Genomic DNA, 15,602 nt, shown 5'->3' with positions numbered 1-15,602 from the left:
TTGTACCATATAGCATTGTAGACTGTATGTGCTTAAATTAACATGTCTGTCCACTGTTTTTGTTATATTAACAAAAGAATGATTGCATCTGTAGCATGTGGGATGATGCTGCATGTGTCAAAAGATGACTGTGTGAGGAAGGAAATCCCTTTTGTACTCTGTACCCATTCATATGGAAAGAAATAAACCATTCCTTGTTTAGTAAATGTATGTTAAGTGTGATAAATGTTCAGTATGACTTTTGGATGGGGTCCATAGTAAAAAAGCAAACTAAGCCCATAAGCAGATCCTGACACCTAGTGGTGGAGGGTGGGTAGTACTGCAACTTGTGGATTGTTTCTTTATGGGTGTGTGGATTATGCCAAGTCCTGAACCACACATTTCTTTCCATGGGAGGTTCGAAATGCAATGACGTTTCAATCTAGGCCAGAGTTTAATCCGTGCACAGTAAAGTCCTGAGATCTCAGCACTAAAAAAAGAATGAAGCCATACAGAATGCGTGGTTTTGTGAGAATGATAGGTACACATTTCTTTCAATTTTTTATTTAATGTTAATACCATAAATATACAAAACTGAAACTATTTCACATGCGACAAAGGCGAGACAAGAGTGCATTTTTACATAAGGTAATGATGAGGAACAATTTTTCAACTTTACAAAATATACAAGTGTCCCTTTTAGATCTGTTTCTTCTCAATTTCACATGGTAAAGAACATAAAACAGCATTTAGTGTCAGAGCGCTCCGTACACAAAGGCATCCTGTACCTAAGGCCAGCTAGCCACATCAACACTCATTCGTTGTCTCATCTTAACAATTGACCAAATACTGGTTTATACCACTGAAAATGGCTTAGGCTTAGGGTAAGAACACTGATAGCAAAGGACAAAAAATAACTGCCCTTAATGAAATGAACCAGCACATGTGACGAGGGAACACATCATGAAGCTGTGTTTTATGGGAATACAAGATTTAAAAACAAATCTATATGGACATTTGGTAGATTTCTCACAGCTTTTCAGGACATAGCGGATAGCAATAACACTTGAGGGTAGTGAATGGCTTTGAAATAGATCATCCAAATACATGCACATTCATTCACAAGTCTACACTTCATCCAGGGTCCAGTTGCGAAGTCATAGAATGCTAGCTAATCAATGCTAGGGTGATATTGATATTGTTACAATACAATATCACGCAAAAATAATACACAATGTAAAATACAAATGGATTAAATTACACCATAAATAAAATAACACATTGCTTTCTGTAACATGTTCAACACAAAAACATAAATGTGCATTGAAAAAAGGTTCTTCCAAGACAATTAAAATACTGACAAAATAATGTAGGCCTATTCACTTGTAAATTCATTAAAATCCACACGTGGGCATTTCAGTCACTAGAATCCAGTCTTGTCCACAAGGGTATTAATAACAGTAGTACCAGTCACGAGTCTCAAAACACTCACCTCAACAACGTAAGGTACCCTCAGAACCAGCTAAAGCAGGATACAAAGGATATCCTCGTGTCCGTCTTTTGACTAGTCACAGCAGTAGTCTATACAGTTTAACACTGTATAGTGTATACTATCAGTATTTAATAAGTCACATAACTTAGATGTTACTGAATGTGTGTCATGTCCAACGCTCCATGCACATTGTTCATGTTGACAGTCAAGTGACAGTCATGTTGATAGTCATCTACGTAGTCACAAACTTCAGCAGGATCGTCTTTTGTCAGTGTTGAAATGCTGAGGTGTCTATAAGTGTTAATCTATGTTTAGAGTTTAGAGTTTTATTAGGATCCCCATTAGCTGGTGCATAGCAGCAGTTAATCTTCCTGGGGTCCAGTCCTGGGGTATAGTGAACATATAAAACATTTATACTATTTTCATGTATACAAATTAATCTCCAAAACCAATTCTGGGCTTTACCGAAGTCTAGACCATTCTCTATGGGGAAAGGCATAGAATATGATCTCCAACTCCCCCTCTGTACCATATGTCCTCTCCTCAGCAGGAAATGACAGAAGGAGGTCAACGCAGAGAGGCCACTGGATTCATAGCAGCATTAGTTCTTTTTTAATCTGATAGATGTATGAAGAGCCACAGAAACAGTGGGAAAGCCATGTAGCGGTTTGGGATTAATGCAGTAAATAACAGTATGGGGCCTCCTTAAAGTTACAATCGATTAAGTGTCCCGGGCGACAGAAGGGCCAAGTGATCCACTATACGTTTGTGGGGGGAGGGGGGAGCATTGACCTATCAAGCTGGGTGCTCAGTGTATCATCACAGAAAGATTCAGCCATCATCCAATCAGTCGGGGGACATGCAACACCCTCTGACCTCACTTTACATAAAAACCAAGGGGACAATAAAGTAGGCAGACTTTACCCCAAACCAAGCTACCCTGTAGCCAATCAGTGCTTGATCCAAATTGGCATTGCTGAGGAAATTTCTACCATCAGGAAGCTATACATGCATGTCATTATCATGCCGTCACGTTTTAGAAAGCCACAGAGAATCAGATACCAACCCAGTCAACCTAATCATTCAATGTAGACAATTTAGAGTAGGAAATTAAGGGCTGGTGGGGTTTGGAGAGGGGATCTTATGAAGAGTCTCAGAACAGAAACACTGATATGGGAGTTGATGAGTTTTACCTTTCGGCACAACAACACTATTATAAAAAGGAAGTTTTGCTTGTTTCTCAGTGAAACACATTCATACGCAAGGTTCACCCTTTTAAACATACACTGTACTTTCAGTGTGAGTGAGCAAAACAACAGGGTTATGTGCAAAACACCATTACTAGATTATCACTTTACATGACTCAACTTTATGTTTCAGACAGGCATAAGTTTGGAGGTTGTCGCCATGACAGAGAAGAGTACTGAAATATACGTAAGTTCCGGCTAGTGCCTATTTAACCTCTGCCTCATGTACGTTTACTGTACAAAAGGACGGTTACGGCAAGACGTGTAATTAAAGACCATCAAGTCTCTGTGTACTGATAAGACACCCAACCGTGACAGCTAAACATCCTGAACCAGCTAGTAAGCCCCCTCAATCTAGAGCAATTACATTTACCGTAACTACTCAAACCCTATGTTCTTCGTTGTAAGTCAAATAGTGAAAATAGCCGATCTACAAGCTCACATCATGGTGCAACTAAATCGTCTATTTTCACCTATTATGACATGCCCAGAATAGGGATGCTAGGATCCATATGGTTACGAGACAGAAGGGCAAAGGGGCGAATAAAAACACTGATCTAAGAGTGAGTGAAAGATGAATGTGCGTGCACACATGGAGTGCGCAATGCACACATACACATGATCGGTTCCACCTTGAGCAGATGGCCGGGGGTGTGTGAGCAGACACAGTGACCTGACTGGACAGCAGACAAGGTGGAGGATGTGACATGTTCATTGGTAAATTGTTCTCAAGTGAAGGTGGACAACTCTGGTCACTTGGCTGGTTGCTTCATAAATTCTAGTCCCACTCATTTTTCTTTTCAGTGCCTATGGTGAAACAAATTTAACAACAATTTAATCAAAGAGTCTGCAGAACCAGAGTTGTACATCTCCGACTCCGGATTGTGTTGTATGTGTTGGCGTGCATGGGTTTATTTAAAGGTGCCACGGGCTGCGTTGGTTGCGGCATTTGCTGCAGCATTGGCAGCTGCAGTTTGGACGGTTTTGTTAGACATGACTCCAGTGGCAAACTCCTGCTGAGCCTTCTCGAAACTAGCACCAGTCGTACGGTACAACGCATGCACCTAGACAAGGAGGACAGGGGAAAAGCATTTGGGTTATGTTCTGAGTAAAGTACTACAACAACAGTACTGTTCACAACATTACGTCTTTCTATTACCTATAGTAGACCAAGGGTTCCCACTTTTTAGGCTGCGACTCCACAAAGTAATCCTAGTAACTTACTTTACTGTGTATACTGTATAATAGCAATGAGTTTTACATGAAAACAGTTTACCAATGTAGTCTACTAGAATTTCGCGGGCCTTCGGCCCGCTCATCCCAGAGTTGCGTTGCCCCGCGTTGCGATACAGAAGTCCACAGATACAGAAGTCCACAGTGACACGCGTTTTATGCAGCTGTTTTGTGTTGCAGCGCGTGCGCGCGCGCGCGTGTAGTGTTGTTGTTCTTATCCATATATGCGCCTCGGTTGGTCCCGTTTGTTCCACGCCAGGTGTCGATGCAGTCGTTTGCGCAATTTGCGTGTTTGCATTATTTTAAGTGTGTAGGCATACCATATTGTGAATGAGCAAAAAGAGGACACATGCACGCGTGCATGTGGATGTGGACATGCGCGTGCACGTCGTGCATGTGCATGTGTCGTGCGTGGGCGGTTCTGTTAAATTCAGATGTCAAAATAATCTGTAGCCTAACATTAAATTGATCAAATATGCTCTATATTAGTTATGTATTTTTTGAAAGCAGTGGCTCTCAAAGGTGTGATCCAGGGACCCTCATGGTTCCTTGAGGGGGTTCCAAATGGACCCATTATAGGTCTGTAACTCTGAGAGTGTACAAATGGAACCAAGTGGACCCTACAGGTGTGTAACTCTGAGAGTGTACAAATGGAACCAAATGGACTGGTTTATAACTTTTAACTCTGATACTGTACAAATGGAATCAAATGGGACTCTTATGGGTCCATTTGTTTTTACTGTCAGAGTTATGGGGGTCCTTGAAATTAAAAAGGTTGAGAACCTGTATGCAATGGCGTATGTCTTGTAAAAAGAGAGACCAGCCTATTCTCCAAACCATCATATGTTATGCTTTGCTAGGTTGTAAAAAATAATATTGGGTCAGTGTAATTTGCAGGAGTCACCGCGCGCACAGCTGCCTTGTCTGTGTTGACATGACATGGGCTTGCAGGACAGAACTTTTATTTGTGACAGACACATAGTTGCTTTGCAGACAATACAATCAGCTTCTCATTGGTCAGTCACAAAGCTAATAAAACAATGTGAGAGAAAAGGTAAGGACTGGAAAGCGCTGTCTTTGTCTATCTGTGTTCCTACGTGAAGACGTGTGTGCTCTGTCTCTCTCTCGCTCTCTTCTCTCTCCTCCCTCTCTGGGGTGTGTGTGTGTGTGTGTGGGGGGGGGGGGGGAGTAGTTGCGCTGCCTTCGACAGTGCTATACTTCTCCAGCAGCGGTGCAGAACCGAGAGAGTGACACATTGTTGTGGATGTAAACGGCGCAACGTGTAGCTCTAAAGTAGTTTGGATTGTGTAGTCGCAGCGGTGCTACAAAGTGAATGTTACAATTCGCACGGTGATATTGTAAGTCGCAAATGCGAGTACGTAGTGGCACTGGCGAGCCCTGTGTAGTGTAGTGCCATTGTCGCGGCATCGCGAGGCGATCCAAATCCCCCCCCCCCGCGCACGCACGCACGCACGCACACACACACTGTACGTAGCTGTTTGTTGTTGCAGCGCGCGCGTGTGCGTGTAGTGTTGTTGTTGGTATCCATATATGCGCCTGGGTTTGTCCCGCTTGTACCACGCCAGGTGTCGACGCGGTCGTGTTAGCATTATGGTAAGTGTCCAAGTTAGAATCAGAGTGTGCGCTGTGTAGTTCTTCTTCTTCTAGTAAACAGAAGCCGTGTGTGTGTCACACCAAAAGTGGTGACCTATAGAATCCTGTACATAGAAGCATCACGCAGTCGTCTCCCTCCCTGTGTGGGTCACGTGGTGGGCTGTGAGCCAATGGGAGAGGGAATGTAGTGTTGCCAGGTCCGCGTATTGTAAGCGAGTGGTAGTGTGTGTAAGTAGCGTGTTGAATGGCATTTCTTCTGTGCTTGTTTTCATAGACGTGGCAACAAATTAGGCGGGGGTGTCGGTGCTTGTGGCGTGTTTGTGTTTATTATTGATATTGATATTGTTTGCGAGTGTGGACGGGAGCCGGCTTTAGTGGCAGTGCGATGACAATTTTTACGCGGCTGGTGTCGAGCGTGGCCGTGCGGCGCGACATGAGGAGATAGCCGTGGATCGACGCGGAGGGTAAGACTGTGTCGTGTTAGTGTGTTGTTGCAGTGTGTGTTGCAGCGTGTTGCAGCGTGTCAGTGACGTAGTAGCTGGTGCCTTTTGTTCCTGTGCGTGCGCTTGGGGACATGTTTTCAAATGTATAATAGATAGCATCAAATAACATAACACATACACCAATCGACTACTATTAGCAAGATGAAGTGAATTTTTTATTCAAAGTTTTGTTCATATGCAACTTATATTTAGGAAATTAAGTAGTTAATTAGATTGCTGACTAACTGGTGAGTGGACACATTGTCTGCCAGGCCGGATACTATGTTTTTGCTCCTCCCAAAAAGCAAATATTGGGCACTGTTTGACCGATTGGAGTGAATCACGCAGTCCCAGTAGGCCCACTTCACATTCGGACCTATAACTCTTCTACCGTAGGTCTTACAATCAAAAAAGTATGGTTCATCATTCAATGACTCAACTAGCCATTTGTGCCAGACTCTATTTTCCGCCATTTGAGCTTGACTAGATTTTCCACCATTTAGCTACTACACATTTTGTGCAAAACTAACACAAATCGGTACATATTATATCTGCAGTCCTGTGACCAAGATGTATCAGTCAGTGTTTCCATATTCCATTAAATTGGCTATATGACTGACATCCCTGGGTAGCTAACCTGGCCTGGCAGGGGAGCACATTTTTCTATCCCTTTTTTTAACAGTACTGTGACTTAAACTGACTTAACCCATTTTGACCTGAGATCAGATTCTAAAAATGTCTTCTACATCCTGACAGTTTTCTGAAAAAGCTATCTTTCTATGTCAGTAGTTCTTCGATTTTTCAAAAATAGCAGACCTACAAGCTCGTAGCGCGCCACTCGGTGGCGCTATGAGCTATTTTTCAATAGCTAAAGCATAACATAATGCTAACACCAAAAGGGGTTCCCGCCCAGAATGGGTTAAAGAGAGTCTTTATGGACAGGATAGATGATGCCCGACTGTTTTATAAAATAAAGGAATTATAGAAAGTTTGTGGGTGCGTTACCTTTTTAAACATGATGAGCGAGCCTACAGACAGTGCAGTGAACAGAGCAGCGATGAGCAGCATCATGATGCCCACAGGGATACTGGTGTTCAATCCAGTAAGAGCTGCTATCCAACCACTGGCAACAGAACAGTCATGTCATTGTTATGCAATCACTCGCATATGCATACATGTACAAATGCATGTACGCACGCACGCACAATACTCACCAGGTTCCCCACCCGGCGATACCAATAGACTGTAGCACGTGAACCCCAAACTGACAGATGTAGATGAAAAAGAAGACAAAGAAGCGGAAGGAACTGTCACTCCTGTAGAAAAAATAGAAAGATGAAGCCGAGCAGCAAAACCGTGACAGAAAATGAACAGGAGTACAATAAGTTCACGAGAGGGTTACTGAGTGACTCTACTGTAGCATGCACTTATCTACATAATGAACACTTCTACATCTTCATCAAACTGTGACAGTTTGCCTCAGTCCATGTTTTCATTAAACAAGACACGACACAGTCATATTAAACCAGCTTGTGGCAAGCTAAAACCCTTGAAAAGTAGGCTACATTACATTTTTTTTTTAAATAACTTGCAACTACTGGACTTCTAAAAAACACCTGCAGTGTTTCATAGACATAGCACATTGTATTCTAATTAATGTATTCATTTTTATCTAATATAATCCTGACCTGAGTGACTCATTGCGTCTACAGAATTTCTAATGAACTAATAATTTAACAAGGCTATTATATCAGACAGACCGCTGACAACGTTGTCAGATGGGGGAGGGGTGCTCTGGGTGTGATATTTAGGATATTAATCAATCATATAAAAACATTATTGTTTAGATTATTGAACCACCTGATGCACATTTGCCTCTTTATGTAGCCTGAGAGGACGTTTGGGTGAAGTTGACTGATTCGGACTGAGGAGAAAAGTCACGAAAGAAATCACTACTAGCGCAGCGACTGAATATAGTCCAGCTTGCTCCACAAGCTTTGGTACCAAATTGGTACGAGTCGTACTCCTATTTCCAAAGACTGTATATAGACCAGTGTCAGTTATTGACTTTTTCCACCAAGGAGCAACCCTTTCCCCCTTATAAAAACGCATGGGATTGAAAGCATCTTCACAAATGTATTAATTAAGAGCTGCTATCCAACCAATGGCAACAGAACAGTCATGTCATTGTTATGCAATCACTCGCATATGCATACATGTACAAATGCACTGTCAAACTAAATGTAATGTCTACAATTCCAAGTGCTTGTCATGGGGGGGGGGGGGGGTCAACTGATATTTTACTGATACAATATTAGTAAATAAGTCAATCATCTATCCATATACCACAAATTCCAGTATTAATTATTAAACATTTTAGTGGTATTTCTGGCCAGAGGGTATGTTCATTTCTGAAACTAATATAGATTTACCTGAAGGCCCCGTAGAGCGGTCTGTACCAGCAGACAAAAGAACAGGGGGTGAACAGCATGAACCACAGCATGGCCAGGCCAAAGTCTACACCACGGCTCGCATCTACGCAGAACCAGGCCAGGCAGCCAAACATGTTCACGAACAGTGTCCCCGTATGAACTGGAAAAACATAACTCACATGTAACACACACACACACACTGAACACAGCCAATCCTGTTTGCTTCTATGGTTTGTATGTGGATGACAGCTGTGTGACCTGTCCTGCTCAACCAAAATCACGACGGCTGAAAACTCATTTTGAGGTCTCTGTTCTACAGGAAAGGGGAAATATTGGGCACTCATTTACAATTTTCATTTACTGTAATTGAGATGCGCACAGTTTTTCCCCTCATGCGAAACAATAATGCCCATCAACAGATCCTGTCAACCTTCCTCTCTGGAAGGAAAAGGCCTTGTGGGAGTGCTGCTCTTAACTTACTACATTCTATTCTGAAATGTTTGACGTTACAATGAACCTATATTTACAAGCGTAAGTTGCGTAACCCCTTAAACCATACTTTGTTTACAGGCATCTATACTTCTCCTTTTTTCCCTGGACACCAAGGGCAGTATTATGCGTGTCTTAAGTACCTTATTACTTAACTTAAGACCTGGAGGCGTGGTCAATGCCATTTGGCTATTCTGAGTGGCCAAACAGCATTGACCACGCCTCCAGGTCTTAAGTTAAGTCATAAGACCTGGTACTTAAGACACGCATAATACTGCCCCAAATGTCTTTGCTGAAATGCGTCACATTGTGAGCTTGTAGATCTGCTATTTTCATAGAATGTTCGCCTGTTATGACATGCCCAGAATTAGGACACCAAGGTTAAAGTGGTTAAAAACTATATTTCTCACCCAAATATGGAAACAATATTCATGAGTTATAAAAAGCCACAACAAATTAGCTTCAGTGACTGTCAACTGATTTTGGTAGAGCAGGTCACATGTGGAATTCCTCAGGAAGAAGTCATGTGGTGTTCTGGCTATCATGATCCACTCACACATGAAGAGATTGTACATGATCTTGACAGTCTTCTGAAACTCTACTGGGATGTCCACGGAAATGTCGTGGTAGAAACACGGTCCAACAGGGAATTTCTCTGGCAATGGAGGCCAGTTGTTCTTGCGCCCTATGGGAACAACAATGTTAGTGTGTATATAGTGTCTGGATTATCAGAAAATAAATCTACTAAATAGGAATGTTGTTAGCTTGTGGATACAGTTCTTTTTGGCAAGTGAAACCGCTGTACTAGGGACTATTAAATTAGGCTTAAGTGAATTAAGTGCATCAGATGATTACTGCCTCCTGCAGCCAGGGGTGGGACGATTATCACGAGTATTACATCCACAAAACTGTGGCTGTATAAAATCACATGAGCATTTGTAAATTAGAAGTCTTATTATATTTTCCCCATAAAATGTCTTGGTGTTTTACTGCCCGAGATCGCCTTTTGACGCCTCCTGGTCCAAACGCCCTCAGAGCCGAGATTGCCTTTTGACTCCTTTTTTAATATAAATTGATTACGGTTCACAACTGTGTTCTCTACGCGCTCATAACACTCTGGTTTGGGTGCGATAAAAAAAAGGGAAAATTCCGCTGGCTTATGCTATCTATGGTAACGTAGTTTTTAGAATCGTAATATCTCGGATTCTTCTTTTTGGATGAAAACAAGCTAAATTTGCGCCTCATTTCTCGAAACATTCTCGGGATCTGTTACATAGCGATTATCCACTTCCTGCTTCTCGGTTTCCGAGTGAAACGGCTTTCAAAGTAATAGGGTCCTTCATAAAGTATGAACTACTGGCTGTCCTGGAGTACACAATTCAGACACCAGATGGGGGTGTTGGCGGTAAAAGAGTTAACAGCTGCTGCCTTTAACAGCTGCTGACAAACAATACAGTAGCCAAATAATAGACAAAATAATAAATAAAAGTATATCTCGTTGGAAGTAAAACTTTGTAGGCCGCTGAACCTCTGCATGCAGGGCTCTTCAACAGTCCCCCCCCACCCCCATTTCACCATCATACTGAGCCTTACGCTTAATGAATTGTGGCATTTTAAACTGTGGTTAATAGTAAAACCGGTAGTCGCATCCATACCTACACCTCCAGCTTGTAACTCTCTCTCCCGGCGATCGAGCTCTGCTGCTTTCTTTTCCAGCTCCTCCTGTCGTCTCAGCAACTCAGCTTGAACACGTGCCTGATCCTAATGTATACAGACATATTCATCACATTTCACCATAAGTTAAAGCCATCGATTAGGTATTTTGAAATTGAATTGAATACATTTATTACACAACTTGGTGTGTTATTTCTGGATAATAAATAAATAAATGGACTGCTGTGCTCAATAACAGGCCGCTGTCTAATCAAAGGCTCATCTTGATTTTTGCATTACCCTAATACGACAGCCATGTCATTTACAGCTAAACATTACTCTCAAGAATGTTTTTTAAACCATTTGAAACGAGACATAGACAATGACATATATTAATGGAGTACTTTCATCTCCGTAAGCAATGAAACCCTTAGTTTTGTTACTTTTGGGTCAATTTATTAATTTCTTTATTAAGTAGCCGTGTAATAAGCGGTATAATTGACGGCGAGCCGGTCATGGTTGAGAAATAAACCCCTTCACGATGATTAGATCCCTCCAATTCACGTTGGGATCTAATCATCCTGAAGGGTTTATTTCTCAACAATGACCGCCTCGCCATCAATTATCCCGTAGTGATATCGATGCCAGGACATTAGCTTATGCAGAGAGGCATGTGTTCAGAGGGATGTGTTCAGAGATATGAGCGCTTGAGCCAGAGATAGCTTGTCAAACAAAACTGAGCCAACAGGAAATGCAATCAGCTAACAAAAACCATTTAAACATCCATACAATTGTTTTTAATCATCAATAACAGAAAACAACAACTTTAGCAATGCTCTTTCTTCTAACAGACCGATCTTAGCACTACTTTATTTGTTGACTGCCCTTCAACAAGAAAATAGTTCCAAGAAATAATTTATTTAAGCTGTCCAATTCTATTGAAATTTGATTTTGTTTGCGTGTTGTAACTTAAAGGATTTTTAAGTCCCCCCATTTGTTGGTGCTGACAACTGGGCTTATCGCTGAAAACAGGACTCTATGCAGTGCATAAGCTCATTTCTGTCTGCTGGCATGAGTAACTCAGTTTGTGTCCAAAAAACAAACTATCCTATAACTAATAGCCAGGTCAGAGGGATACAATCTTAGGGTTCGGAACACAAACACACTGTTACGGCTCACTCCTCCTCACCTTCACATGCAAGCACTGCTTAGCCACTCCCCCCTCACTGACTACTCCATGGCTCTACTCAGCACACCTGCTCTCCTTCACCAATTCACTGCACCTGTCTTCCATCCTACAATCAAGCACTGCCTCTACAAAAGCCCAGTCTGCCCTTCATTCCACGCCAGAGCTTCACATGTATGGTAAAGTACAGGCCAAGCTTATAGTATTGTTAAACTGAGTTATGGTGCTAGTTACAGTTTTAGCTTTACACAGCTATTTTCCCAGCTGTTCAACTTTACACAGTTGCAGCTCCTGCCTTTGTTGTTTTTTTCTGAAGACTGATGAGACTTTCCTCCTCCTCCCCAGTGCTTGGATTCCCACGCTGAGTTTGGTCAACCTGGAGAGCCACCACCAATCTACTACTATCCCACTCCTTTCCCTAAATACGTTTGTGAATAAACCTGAACGACGCCTCCTCTCTTGCACTTGGGTCACACTTACTAAATATAACACACACGACACAGCTACTTAGATGTCTCTTTTAATTAGCAGGTAAAGTAACTAGTAAGCATCCTCTCTCTTTACACTCTACAGTAGTTTGTGGGTGAAGTAGAGGAGAGAAAGCAGCACTTGGTAGAATCACACTGCACTAGAGAATAAGAAGGGACTTAGTGACATGGAGGAAGGCAACATGAGATGAAACACTACCCGACTGCACCGCTGTTGGGCCATCAGAGAGACAAGTATATGAAAGGTGAGACACAAGTAAAAGTTTACTGTGTGGATACTGGATAGTGTACAACATGTAAATCTGTGTGTGTGTGTGTGTGTGGGGGGGGGGGATACCTGTGTCTGTTGCTGCTGCGAATAGGCTGGAGGCTCTTCTGTAGGCTTCATGATGGCAGGCTGTGTGTTCTGGGAAGGTGCAGGAGTTGCTTTGGGGGCATTTCCAGGGGGTGCCTACAAACACACACACACACACACACAATATTACGAAGAGAAAAGGGAAAAGGATCCAATTAAGTAATTTAATCAGAGGCAAAGACACTATACACACACACACACACACACACACACACAAATAGAGCAGGTTAAACTGACCGTTCTGGCATCTGTGAAGGGATTATACTCCTCCAGGCCACCAGGGGGGGCAGTTTGGGTCACCTGCGTCACTGAAGGATCCTAAATATCAGAAAACCACATAGGATGTGAAAGGGTGAATTACTGCAGCCACATCAGTCAGTGCTCCTACAGGGTTTTATAATTTGTGGGGGGCAAAGTTTAGAAACAGTAGATCAGATGTAATGCTTACAGTCTGGTGTTGTGTGTGTAACGCCCGGGATTCGAACTCGGGTCTCCCGCACGAAAGTCCAATATCTTAACCACTAGACCAAAGGGATATCCCTTGGACCGGGGGAGATATTAGACTTTTGAGGCCATCAGGCAGAGGCTCTGAGCCACTCTGCTACACGGGCAGCCAATAAAACTAAAGTATGAATGTGATGCAGAGGGAACTGAAAATAACCAGATAATGTAGGGTGGTCTGGAAGGAAGGAAGGGCCACTTAATACAAAGGAAGCCTCAAATAATTCAATGATGTTCTGTGTATACACAGGAGTGAATACGAGACTGCTCGCCCCTTTACCAACTCGCCCCGGGCGTACAGCCGGCGGAACAGCACGGCCTGGTATTCCTAAAGTAATCTAAGTAAATTATGCTTAAACGGTTAAACCTAACCTTATTCCTAACCTCAACCTCAGTAAAACTATGCCTAACCCTAAACTTATTTCTAACCTTATTCTCAGTAAAACAAAATAAAGAATACAAGAACCGCCGCACCAAGCTGTCGGCGTGAGGTCGGCGGAAAAAAGCTGGGGCGAGATGGAATTGGGGCGACCTGACCTGTTACCACAGGAGTCATGGCTACAGCAGCACACACAGCAGTGATGTGTTCATAGACAGGACAGGACAGATATGAGTCCAAGTTTGATAGTGGTTGCAGAAAATAGTTGTTATGGAAGCTACAGGCCTTATTTTGGGGGGGGGGGGGGGGGGGGGTCCTTTTCTGCAGCACTATATCATTATGGGTCTATTCTGATTTAGCCTACATGTTTCCTTTTGCCTGTGATGCATTGAACGATTGCAAAGGTGGTTTTATTTTAGAAAATGTTGTGTGTGACATAAATGTAATTCTGGTCAACTCAGGGTACACTGTGTACTTATACTGTGTAGTTATTATAACGCCACTACAACAAATGTTTTACGTCCAACTGTCATGTGTTCTTTGTTCTGGCAGAACAGCATTAAATCAAATCAACAACAACCAGCAGAGAGTCGCATATTCATCTCATCTTTACACAGAGAGAGCATCAAAACAATTTGTGTGTGTGTGTGTGTGTGTGTGTGTGTGTGTGTGTGTGTGTGTGTGTGTGTGTGTGATTGATTGATTGAATACTTTATTAACAGTTTGCAAGGACAGGCACGGGGAAGTACAGTAGAAATATAAATGTCTGCTCAAAGGATGAAACCAGAAAAGCCTTTCGGCTTGTTTCCATTGGTGTCCTGGCTCATGTACTCAATTCATCGAAAAGTAAACATTTATGATAGACAAAGGCCAAGGCCAAACTATGATCATCATAATCATCACCTCCCAAATAGTGGTGTGTTGAGAGAGATGGTTATTAGCTCGTCTTGCTAAAAGTCAGCTAACGGGCTTTCTGATGGAGAGGCTGGCTGGCCTATAATAATAGCTGACTGGGGCTAACAAGCTATAGTGTTAGCCGGCTGGCTACCTGGAAAGGGTTGCTGAAGTCTGGATCTGCAAACGGGTTGCTGTCAAAATCGGACATTGTGCAGCCTTCGGGTGGAGGTTCCTGTTGCGGAAGAAGAGCTCCCCGATTCTCCAGGGAATGTTGGGTCCCTTGATCTGCCTCGCTGCCCCGCAGTCTCTCCCGACAGGCAGACACCCCCCTCGTTTAGCAAGTTAGCACAAAAATGGCAGGAGAAGAAGAGGCGTGATGTTGTGCGGCCCAGTATACGTCACTGTTTCAGCACCGTGGACAGGGGTACTTGAGGCTGTGGTTCCCATGGTGGTCCCCAACGCTACCCCGGGTCACGGGTGCCCCGGCACAGTAACATTGAATTAATTCATTTGCGTGTCCATTTGGTTACATTTGGTCAGAGTTACAAATCAGTGGGAAGTGAAACACAGTGACTAGTCACTAGAAAATTGTTGCATTTTTGGATGATAGATCTCACCAATGTGATGTCATCCACAGCTGATAAATTGAACCTTATTAACGCACTAATCCCATTGATTTCTGGTATTCTACAGAACCATATGTGGTGACGGTTCCTGTGTTCCCGTGGAGTCGATTCAAAGAGAAACTGGGATATGGTGGCTTTGGAGGTAGGCTAAATATGTAAATTATTGTTGTTGTTTAACTGTACAAGTGTTAGGCCTAATTAACTGTTACAACTTTAAAGTGAATCAAAATAGATCAAATATACAAATGTAAACATAAGGGAAGTGACCTTTTGCACCCTTAGTTCGACCAGACACAAACATTAAGCATGGCAGGGCAGTGGGCACACAGCTGGACAGAGTTTAACACCCCTCCCCCCAAGTGTCATACAGTAAATGTGGCAAAAAACGAAGGAGACCAAAAGATTGAATGAGCTCTTGCTTAGGAAGCTTAGGCCTCACTCACACTGTTGCAACATGCATACAACATGTGTCTTGTCCGTGTTTAATGGCTGCCCCAATGCATTTCCAATGGAAGTCACATGGTTTGACAAAACATTTTTGTTTGATGC

General features: G+C 42.7%; 2 protein-coding genes across 2 annotated transcripts in view; one reads left to right on the top strand and one right to left on the bottom strand.

Annotated features, from left to right (window-relative positions):
- LOC306934213 (LHFPL tetraspan subfamily member 2a protein-like) overlaps positions 1 to 206 on the top strand; it is a 14,615-nt gene extending 14,409 nt beyond the window's left edge. Inside the window, exon 3 of the mRNA XM_079516757.1 lies at positions 1 to 206. This exon is cut by the window's left edge and continues 1,319 nt beyond it. The gene's annotated coding sequence lies outside the window, so the exon portion shown is untranslated.
- A 327-nt stretch (positions 207 to 533) lies between these two features.
- On the bottom strand, positions 534 to 14,784 carry LOC306934510 (secretory carrier-associated membrane protein 1-like). The gene is made up of 9 exons (XM_079517103.1): positions 14,579 to 14,784; positions 12,888 to 12,968; positions 12,633 to 12,746; positions 10,624 to 10,729; positions 9,525 to 9,653; positions 8,480 to 8,639; positions 7,262 to 7,363; positions 7,053 to 7,170; positions 534 to 3,782 (listed from the first exon to the last, which is right to left on the bottom strand). Exons 1-9 carry the CDS (start codon positions 14,633 to 14,635, stop codon positions 3,630 to 3,632), a joined length of 1,020 nt encoding a protein of 339 aa, XP_079373229.1. The 5' UTR covers positions 14,636 to 14,784; the 3' UTR covers positions 534 to 3,629.
- Between the last annotated feature and the right edge of the window lie 818 nt (positions 14,785 to 15,602).

The sequence above is a fragment of the Electrona antarctica genome (genome assembly GCF_951216825.1).
Source record: "Electrona antarctica genome assembly, chromosome: 12".
In the NCBI taxonomy this organism is placed as follows: Eukaryota; Metazoa; Chordata; class Actinopteri; order Myctophiformes; family Myctophidae; genus Electrona; species Electrona antarctica.
The sequence above is the reverse complement of the archived record's forward strand: the minus strand, read 5'-3'. Positions and strand labels throughout refer to the sequence as shown.